At 33.0% G+C, this 10,680-nt stretch overlaps 2 protein-coding genes across 5 annotated transcripts; one reads left to right on the top strand and one right to left on the bottom strand.

Annotated features, from left to right (window-relative positions):
* The first annotated feature begins 1,227 nt into the window (after positions 1-1,227).
* On the top strand, positions 1,228-3,815 carry LOC107263844 (receptor expression-enhancing protein 5). The gene is made up of 4 exons (XM_015731484.2): positions 1,228-1,483; positions 2,886-3,118; positions 3,195-3,330; positions 3,408-3,815. The coding sequence occupies exons 1-4, from the start codon at positions 1,357-1,359 to the stop codon at positions 3,452-3,454; spliced, it is 543 nt and encodes a 180-aa protein (XP_015586970.1). The 5' UTR covers positions 1,228-1,356; the 3' UTR covers positions 3,455-3,815.
* Positions 3,816-3,966: 151 nt separating this feature from the next.
* LOC107263839 (armadillo repeat-containing protein gudu) lies at positions 3,967-9,176 on the bottom strand. 4 transcript variants are annotated; one of them, XM_015731474.2, is made up of 9 exons: positions 8,992-9,176; positions 8,540-8,843; positions 8,166-8,456; positions 6,944-7,192; positions 6,439-6,870; positions 5,946-6,350; positions 5,658-5,879; positions 5,478-5,593; positions 3,967-4,743 (listed from the first exon to the last, which is right to left on the bottom strand). In XM_015731474.2, exons 1-9 carry the CDS (start codon positions 9,036-9,038, stop codon positions 4,710-4,712), a joined length of 2,100 nt encoding a protein of 699 aa, XP_015586960.1. In that variant the 5' UTR covers positions 9,039-9,176; the 3' UTR covers positions 3,967-4,709. The 4 variants fall into 4 exon arrangements, with proteins under 4 accessions (XP_015586960.1, XP_015586958.1, XP_015586963.1 ...); XM_015731472.2 differs by lacking the exon at positions 8,992-9,176 and having other exon boundaries at positions 8,540-8,977; XM_015731477.2 differs by lacking the exon at positions 8,992-9,176 and having other exon boundaries at positions 8,602-8,675.
* Between the last annotated feature and the right edge of the window lie 1,504 nt (positions 9,177-10,680).

Below are 10,680 nucleotides of genomic sequence, written 5' to 3'. Positions count from 1 at the left end.
TGCATGTTACATGCATGTAGTCTCCTTTGTTACAATTTAACATCATGACCAATCACAATAGCCTACACGTATGTACGTTGGAAAGAGGTACCAGTCTATTCTAAAGTTTCAAGTTGCTTGCTGCTCGCTTCTCGCTTCCCGCTGCTTTCGGTCTGAATGAGCCCTTAGAAAGTGAAAACAGCTAGACGCAACCGGTAAAACTGCAGTATACGACTCCGAACTGAAGTTGGCTGCTAGTGACTTAGGTTTTTTGAGGTAACGCCATCTGCCGGATATAATGTGAATCGCATGGAATAGTCACGCCGCCTATTAGAAAAAAAATTAACCATAACCGACAGAAATAGTACCAGTCGACCGTCGTGTGCGGGGAACATTGAAATTCCCACTGAGCCAGAATCTGGGTGTACTTATGAATCCAAAAATATGTCAATTGTAAAATTTTGATCATTGATAACTTCGATTTGCCAAAAAACGAACCAGTTTTCACTGATCTCGTTGTTTTGCAACTACGACATTGCCAACCATATTTGTCCGAAAAAAATTCAGCAGTGCATAGAATCATGTCCTTATCGCACACTGGACACTTGAAAGTCTGAGCTATGAGTCCAAATCTTTGTGCAAAGGTGATTACCTCAATAGAAGGTTTCTCATCTAGTTTGAACAAATCTACGAACCGTATCACCATTGCAATCGATCGCACACAATCCAATTTAAACAAAAGAAATAATAGAACACTTGTATTACACGCTTTGCGAGCTACTAACGAAAATCATGCTTCTACATGTTTTACGAAAGCAAACGATACATTGTAGAAAAAAATCTCGAAGCAGTAGATCAAATTCAATGCTCAATGTACAATCACGAGCTTGCACTTATACATTCTTATATTTTTAAATAATATTATTCATCAATTAAATATACACATATTTAATATAAAAATATGTAATATCTTCTTATCAAAATATATGTATACATAATAGGTGCAAACCTGTGTGGCGTAGCACGAAAATTAAACGAAACAAATCTCCAAACATGGAATATTGCGATTACTAGATCATATTTTGTGAAAATATATTTTTATAACAAGATAATATATATGATAACAGTAAAAATATATTCGTTTCAAATTTTTAAAGATAGTTGCTCTTTTTTCCCATCAGGAGGCGCCACTATTCTATGCAATTCGCATTACATTTGATAGATGGCGCTACGTTAAAAATCTAAGTCACTAGCAGCCAACTTCAGTTTGGAGTCGTATACTGCAGTTTACCCGACGCAACTATACCTGAAGTGAATTTTGGAACACACCTTTAGTTGTAGTGAAGAATTTGCGTACATTTTCCAAAATTTCTGAAAATGGCAAGAATTACAGCTGTTAAAGAATCGCTTGAAAAGGCTTTAAAAGATGAGTCTAAGCCATGGACTGGCTATTTCTCAATGGCGGAGGAAAAGACGGGCGTCAATCGTCTTTATATTTTTCTTGGTGAGTTAGGTTAAGCTCGTCATTTCTCACTTTATTTCTTGTGTGATATAGCACCTTAGCGCGTCTGTTCATACCGTTATTTACTGTGATTTTTCGGTATATTTTTAGTATTCTATAGATGCAGATCTCTTATATGCATATCTGACATATGTAAATACGATAGGAAGTGAATGTAGTACTTGGTATAAATTCGGCATATTTCAGTCAGTTTAATTTTAGTATAAATATGATATAGTATCGGTAGATTGTCTGATATAATATTGGTATAAAAAAAATTCACAAATAAACCATTAAATTTGTTATAACTTTAGTAAAACCAGATGCATCTGCGCTGATAACCCTACATTATTTTATGTAGCATGTAATTATGCTACTGGAGTTAAGGAAATGCATTTATTAAATTATAAAAACGATTTAGTCAATTTTAGTTATGGAACTTTGGTTACTCTTTGCTGGTGATTTAGGAACATTTGGTTATATAATACAAATCTTGTTTTTTCCTCGCTTCACTTTTATCCAGCAAGTTTGTTCAATTTATTTGTAAAATTATGCAAATCACTTAGTACAAATATTTAATATTTAATTTTTACATGGTTAATGAGTAATTTTATTGATTTATTTCAAAATTTTTAAAAGAAAACTTTTTCAAAGTCCTGTGGATTCTTTGTGTAATAGAACACTAGCTAAGAGACATTATAATGTATTCCATCCTTTATAGGTTAGGATTTATTTAAGTTTGCTCCTTTCTGCCACATTAATAAATCAGATGTGTAGATTATGGATTTAATCTTTAGTTAAATATTAATTGATCATTGTGCAATTGATCTTGTGATCTTTATTTGATACATCTTTACAGAATTTGTTAAAATCTTTTATAATTGATGTTGTACTATTAATTTTAGCTTTAACAAGAGCAATTTGGTATTGTCATATTATTAACTAAATTATAATAATTTTGTATGTTATCTTGGGTTGATGTTTTTAAAAATTCTATTACTTAAAACAGATGACTGATAAGCCAGTTTATTCTTTTTGATTTTATGATACTCTAATCTTTTAATTTCTTGATTAAAAAAATTACTGATAAATGTTTTACTGTGGTACATCCTAAATCTTAAAGATCATATAGTTGTTTTATCAAAAGCTTGGTCTAGCTCTCTTCAGTCTTTTTAAATTATGGCAGAACATCAAGAATCAATGTGATTATTAACTAAATATGGTAATAAACATAGCTTGCCAAAATATGCTATATTTTAATTAATTATTTACATATACTTTTGCAAGTTATCATAATTCAAACTTATTTTTATTAAATAAATTTCTTATCCTAAATCTTTTTTTTTTTTTTTACAACGGAGTGAATAAGTTCTTATATAAATATTTTGTATTGAATGATTTTCAGTGGCTGTTGGATTTCTAGCATTTTATCTGGTTGTTGGAATTGGACAACAACTTGTGTGTAACATTATTGGATTTATATATCCTGCGTACTGTTCTATGAAAGCTTTAGAGACTCCACAAAAGGATGATGATACAAAGTGGCTCACTTACTGGGTTGTTTTCGCCACTTTTACTATAGCAGAATTCTTTGTAGATTATATTGTATACTGGCTTCCAGTATACTGGCTTCTTAAGGTATTTTTTTATATAAATATTAAACTCTACAAACAAACAAACAAGTAGCCTGCAATGACGGTATTCTATTTTCCAGTGCCTCTTCTATGTTTGGTTGATGGTACCTATAGACTACAATGGTTCCTTGATTTTATATCATCGTGTCATCCGCCCAAAATTCTTACAGTACCAACCAAATTTGGATACTTTTATAACAAATGCTCGTCAAACTGGTAAATATTATCATGTATTAATTTAATAGATTAATATCTTGCTATATTTTATTTGTACTATTCTATATCATTTTTAGCAATCAAAGTGACCACGAATGTACTAGCAAATGAGAAGAAAGAATAAAACGAAAATAAAGAAGTACATTGTCTGGTAATATAAAAAGACTTGAGTTGATATAAAATTAAATTCAATACTTCGTTTGGATGAGATTTAAAGAAAAAAAGGTATCAGATAGCTTTTTTGGCCCATTCCTATGAAACAATTAAGTGTGAGTATTAAAGCTAGAGAAAAAGTCTATCGAGAAAGTGCGTATACATTTTTATTTTAATATTCGCTTTGATATAATAAAATGTTACTCATGGTGTTTGTTTTATGGTAGTTTGTTTTGAAGAAGGAACAAGCAAAAGTGCATGATGTTAATATCCCTTATAGACACAATATAAGGAATACTTTTAAAATAAATTTAATAAATGTGATTTCATAATCTCTTATTGCTGATTGCAGTACTTAAGTGCACTAGGTGCTAATTAAGTATTTCATCCAGTACTCAACAGCATGTACTTTCAATTATGTATTATAATTTAAGCGTTTAAGGCAGCAAATTTGATATGCACCACAATGCTTTTACTTTTATTAAACTTCATAAACTTTAGAATAACAAATTTTATATAACATTTCACATATATCGAGACGTTCTTGAAACTGTATTTTTCAACACTTAAAACTATAATAGGAAAATTATTGGATGTATCATTGAATGAAGATATGTTTCAAGTGATGTGCTTATTGTATAATGTATCTGTTATATTATAATAATTTATTGTTTAATGAATTTTTGTAGTTTCAATTAAATTGTATATTATTATATATAAGTGTCATTTTTCTTTCGTCTATTCCAATATATGCATTTACCAAGAAAACAAAAAACATTTTTGTAATTGTACAATCTTTATTTGATCTTTGTCTTTGCGTCTTTCTACATTTGCTTCTACAATGAAATTTTAAATAGCAGAATTTTGCATTTCTAAGTTTACTTGACCAGCCCTTAACATAGATTGTACCTTAATTATATTTATAAACGCATTCGTAGCGCATTTCCATATACTTAAGACTCTGAAAAACATTTAAAGATATCTATAAAATAATTTATTGCAGTTTCGCATACCCATTATATGTATGCACGACTTTTTAACTCAAACAAGCTAACTAAAGTTAGCCTTTGATTCTTATGGTAAAACCTATGAAACACAATAGCGTCTTATTATGATCAGCAGTGCCTGGTGGAACTGTTGCTATGCATTGATTTTGTATTTACTAAAAAAATTCGCACAAAAATCGTTTCATTTAAAAATATTTTTATCGGTTCCATCTTCTCTCTTCAATTTTGATAATCGATATCCTGAAGCGAATTCCTAAAAATTCAATGTTACGTATACCTACAGTTCAATCAGGCAAGCATAAAAGTGAACATATCAGTATGACCATTTAATACAATTTATATTGCTACAACTGAATTTACAAAGAACAATGTATTATTCGTGTAAAAAATTTAATAACAATGGATATGAAGCCGGTTGTTTTATAATTACGAATTTTTCACATAGTTAATTTTGTACACTTTTTCTTTATTAAAGATATTCACCGTTAATCAGATTTTAATGTTTCAAAGCTTGTTTTTTTCTTGAAGGATACTCGACGTATTGATTAAATAAGATTTTTCATTTACCTTCTTTATTATTAAGTAAATCGAGTTTATTTAGTCACTTAAAGTTTCTTGTTGTAAATAAATAGTTCTACTTATAAAAAAATGTATTTGATGAAAAAATTAATTTAGTGAATTCGTAAAGTATACTCCGGCAATCAAGTCAAGTCCTGAGACATTTAAATTAGGATTAACGATGTGAATGTTTATCATAAAAGCTGTGTGCATAATTAGCTTTTTGGAATATTTGTAATTACAAAAGAACTGTTTCTTTCATTGATTATTGTTCATTTTTCTGCATAAACAATACATATATCGCTCTTTGAAAATACAATTGCACTAATATAAATTGTGTTGCATATGGTTATATTAAATGTTTTTCGCTTTTAAGCTTGCCTGACTGGATTGTATGTTTATATATATGTTTAAATTGAAGATAATTACAATTCTTTGTAATGGAATTTCTCAGCAGTCAATGCAAGTTTTCGAATATTCCTGGTAGTCGTGGCCGCTGCCATCTGCACATCAGGATCATCCGAACTCACTAATCGTAGAACATGCTAGACAATATAAAAATCTATTATAGCCAAAGTACTCGACACAGTTATCAAAAAGTTGTATTACCTTAACAACACCACAAGTATGCATAGTAACACAATTTAGTGGTTCTTTGCTGAAATGATAGAAGGCAATGCATGCTCCTTTGAGAACATCCTTATTTTTACTGATCATGTAATTAACAAGAGGCGCGACAGCATTAAGCCGTCCAAATTCATAATTATTTCGGTCCCATTCGCAACAGTGGGCAATAGCTAGTGCCAAATTGGCACGTAGATTATCATCTTCCTACAAAAAAAATTAATACAGGCCACTATCAAGTTTCAATAGTTTTTCCATTATTGAAATACTTACGGTCTGCACCAAACCAGCTAACATTTTTACGACTCCGTGATCAGTCAATATACCAAGATTTTCTGGATCTTTGGCTATTTCTGCTATCGTGGCACATACTGCGCTGAGAACTTCAGTATCGTCGCTGTCTAGAAGACTGACAGTCAACTCTAAACCGCCAACGAAGGCCCGAACCATCTCCGGAGAGTCCTTTGCATACTTGATACAAGGTACAAGCGCTAGACAAGTATTCCTCTTGATAATATTACTAGGATGTTTAAGCAACGACCAGATTAATCGTACACCATCCTGGATATGATCTGAATCATTGATGATGTCCATGCATTGCTCATTCTCTGCGCACTCCTTGAAAACCAATGGTAGATTTTCTAGAAGAGGCTCATAAGTTGCACTCAGAAGCCGAATCTGTAGTGAAACACAATATCTCAGGGAATGCAGAAGATTAAATAAAAAGGGAAAATAAATCGAAACAGATAATAAAAAAAAATAGTACCATCATTGGTAATCCATTATTAATACGCAAAACGTCCCGATTTGTTGGATCTTGACAACATTCTGCAAGAGTACCTACAACGTTGGTCAAAACATCCTCGTCCTCATTCTCCTGCAAGAGTGGTATCAAAGATGCTACCAGGTTGTTCTGGTTAAACCTTGTTATATTTTCTGGACTCATAGCACATTTCCAGATGGCACCTGTCACTGCTGCCAGGAGACGCTTATTTTCACGTACTTCCTCACTTTGGGCGAGTTTACACAGTGGATCTAAACCTCCAGCTTCACGCACCATATCGCGGGTGACTTTATTTGGTGCACATTTGAATATCGCCAGCGCACAATTCTCTTTGAGCTTGACATCCTCGTTCTGAAGATGTCTTACTATGTCGGTGATTATGCCCATTTGCTCGAAAGCTAATCTAAATGCTTTCTAAAAGAAGTCAAATAGTTCAATAGAAAAATAATTTTTTAATAGATACACAATTTGACATAAGTCTAGATACCAAATCTGCACATTGTTGTACGGATCCCATCATAGGTATTATTAAGTGGGTATGTTGAGAGCGTAAGAATCGCGCCATGAGAAATACCACACCATGCCTTCGTAATTCTTCTTTAATTTTAGGACTACTGCTAAGGGAATCCATTACTTTAGCACAGCCAACAGCAACAGCCACCAACTCCCGCTCAACTTCATTCAAATCCTCTAGTGACCGTTGTAGAATGACATCAGGTACGTCCATAACATCCAACTACAAGATCAAGTTAATCTATTGAAATACCAATTCAAAAAACATTTTAACTAATATTTTTACTAAAAATATCGGGGTATAATAGTTTGCCGTAAGATACAAACGGTTGAACCATGCGGTCGCATCTTGTACAACATTTTATCATAACAAAGAAATTAGTTTCGCGGATGCGGAACGTTCAAACTAAAAATATTCGACATTCGGACATGAAACTATCCATATTCACATGATTTTTTCTGTAAATTTTAATCAACCCGTCTGGACAAACGCTTTAACCAGAATTTTTATTTTAAACATACGATGCGTAATTATCGGATCTTTGCCCATGCTCCGTTTTGTAATCGGAGTTGTTGAGCGTTTGGAAATGTTACTGTTCCATTTACTTAACCCTTTCAGCGCTATGAATCCATACATGGGTTCCAAAAAATCGTTCATCATGAGCTGTGACCCCATTTATGTGTTCTCACGCAACCATTCAATTTGGACTATGAAAATATATGTATATGCGATACCAATGATGCTTGTAAACCTAGAGATAAAAAAAATAGTAAGCATGCGTTTGTCAAATACCTATGTATTGAATCCTGCTTCAAGATTTACCAAAGAAAACAAAATTATTAAATTTTCAATATAAAAGATATAATTTACAACTTTTAACGTCGATAATGTTATAAATGTTCAATCAAATAAAAGATTCTGTTAAGATTTCTGCAATTATTGTAAAAATTACTTCACGTACAATCAATATATTTTACATCGAAACTTATTCAGTCCAGCGTGCGCTTTGTCATAAAAACTGGGCAACCCACAGAACACGCTTAACGTCGCACAACTCAGCGCTGAAACGGTTAATGTCCAGCAATTCGTCTGGAATTGTGAATACAGATTTTCGGAAACAAGCAAGAAAGCACGCATTTCTTTTATACGATGGCGAATGCATAAGACACTCACGCATGTTCTAAAATGAACTCACTATCAATGGTATCCCTCCACGTAGTCGTATCTGCTTCCTGGCCTTTCTCATCTTAGCAATGTTCGCCATAGTCTCTGCAGCTAGAACTTGGAGATCCCTAGCAGGGTGCTTCATCATCTGTATCAGTGGCATTATGATACCAAGATTAATTACATAGCGTCTCATTTCCGAAGATGTGGTAATCTGCAGTAAGACTGCTAAGGATCCATGCTGACATTTTATATCCTGTGTTTCCAAGAGATTCACCAAGATCTCGAGACCTCCCATTTCGTGTATGGCTCGTTGAATAATCTTCAACAAAACGGTAAAGCAACACTCAAGCATTTATCAATCCGACAAATGAATAAATTCTTATTATAAAATAGTACACTGACTCTGGACGTAAGCTCATAATCCTTCAGCAGACACAGCGAGACAATGGTAGCAGTCTGATTACCTGCTTTCATATACTTAATAAGTTTCTGCATGTGCCAAAATTCTGAGGGCACTTCGGGAAGATCTTCTTTGATGAATCTACTCTCATCGTCACTCTCAGATTCAGGTTCATCATCAGAGCTCTGTTCTTCAGCAGTTTCATCGATATAACGAATTCGAGGACCAAAGATTTGTCCGGTGACTACGGAAACAGGAACCTGAGCCAATGGCATCTCCTCTTCCTCGGGAGCATCGGGTTCAGGCCTTCCATGAAAAGAATACAAAAACCATTTCAAAAATGTACCAAAGGCAACGAGATAAGTTTTCGCCAGTCTTTCATTAACGAATGCAGGAATGCAAGTCATACTCAGTAAGACAAAAAAATACGTAAATCTGCACAGGATATCCTTACTCAGGAGGAAGCAGCTCCAGCAGCTCCTTTTTCTTCTTAGGTGGCATGACGTGGTTAATAGTGTCCCGCGGTGATTAGAAATTAGAAAGATATTCAGAAATGCTACTACCACGCTCTTCAGGAAAAAACTGTCATCTCAGGGAACAGTGGAATAACGAAATTTCTGTCTATGTGCTATTGAGCATTTGATGAAATAAAAAATATCTCCCCCCCCCCCGTCGCCCCTTGCGCAACTTATTCTACATCAGTAACGCACTACTCAAGAATCCTTATCGATCAAACAAACCTCCGAACATTGTAAATGTAGCGTTCTCGCCCTCCAGCGTTCATCAGTAAAATTGAAAACGCTTACAATTATTTGAAAAGTTTATCATGTCGTTTTTGAGAAAATTAATTCTAAAATCAGCAGCTTATGCGCAGGTTCTTATGTGAAACAGTTAATATTGTTATTATACGGTGAAAAAAAAACGTTCAGACATTGAATAAAATATATTTAAACGATAAAATGGACTATTCTGAACGTTACAATGAAAAATGGAAAATATTGAGGATGACGTTTGCCAATTCCATTTTTTACTCGTAGTAATAAAAATAATTAAATATTTTAAATGGTTGTTACTAAATACATGAGTAAGCTTCGTTTTTATACTTCAAAAATTTCATTTCTAAATATTAATATTTAACATAGCTACTGCGCTGCACAGTATCAAATAACAGCTACATTTTTACAATGAATTTTACAAAGTTAAATGTGTTAATTGACAGTTGTGTAGTACGATTTGTATTACAGCATGTGCCCTTAACATAGAGGAACATTAACAGCAACGTATTTGCTAGAGCATTAAGTGATCAATGCTAATTTTCATAGAAGTACATTTTCGAACCGATTTTAATGGGCTACAGCTCATGCTGTTTCTTGAAAGCTGTTCTATGAATTCACCACATGGTTTTTTGTAGTGTTGGTCGTTTAGCAATTACAACCTATTCTTTAAACGGTGAATAAAATTCTTTATAAACAATCTACTGTAATTTTTAAACGGCTAATTTTACGTGGTCAATTCGTCGACATTCGACAGTATTCAACGCAGTAGCTAATTTAAAATAGCATGGGCTTTCGCCCCACACCGCCTACTCTCTAGTTCTTTCATTATCACGCTAAAGTACAGATTTCCGAAAACCAAAATGACGAATTCAAGACGTTAGAAAAAAAATACAAAAATTATCCGATTTTTTCGAGTTCATATTCATTGTTGTTATTGCAAGTAATACATGTAACCTAACTAATAATGCATATTTCCTCAAATATTTCGGCAAATTTGGAAGATAATAATTACGTAAGTTCTTTTTTTAACAACACTCGTAAAGTATGGTGAAAGTGCCACTTTTTTAGTAAGGTATAAGAAAAAAATACTGCGCATGCATAAACCACACTAGTTACTTTTATGCAAACTTTTTTGAAACTTTAGTTACTTTCTTTTTACTGTAGACGTGAAAAAGGGGATTTTTGTGAATGTTTTACAAAATAGTACTTTCTCTTGAAAATGAATGTTCCGTAGGAGGCACAATGCTCGTAACGACCCAGAATTGTAATTTAAAACCCTACTAGAACTGTCATTAAAGAATTACTGACTATGATAGATGTTTTATCCTTTCCCAGATCACCTTAACACAAAATTATTGATTGGGGAG

This window comes from Cephus cinctus, unplaced genomic scaffold, assembly GCF_000341935.2.
Source record: "Cephus cinctus unplaced genomic scaffold, Ccin1 Ccin1_scaffold0165, whole genome shotgun sequence".
Taxonomy (NCBI): domain Eukaryota; kingdom Metazoa; phylum Arthropoda; class Insecta; order Hymenoptera; family Cephidae; genus Cephus; species Cephus cinctus.
Note: the sequence above shows the minus strand (reverse complement) of the source record. Positions and strands in the feature narration are given on the sequence as shown.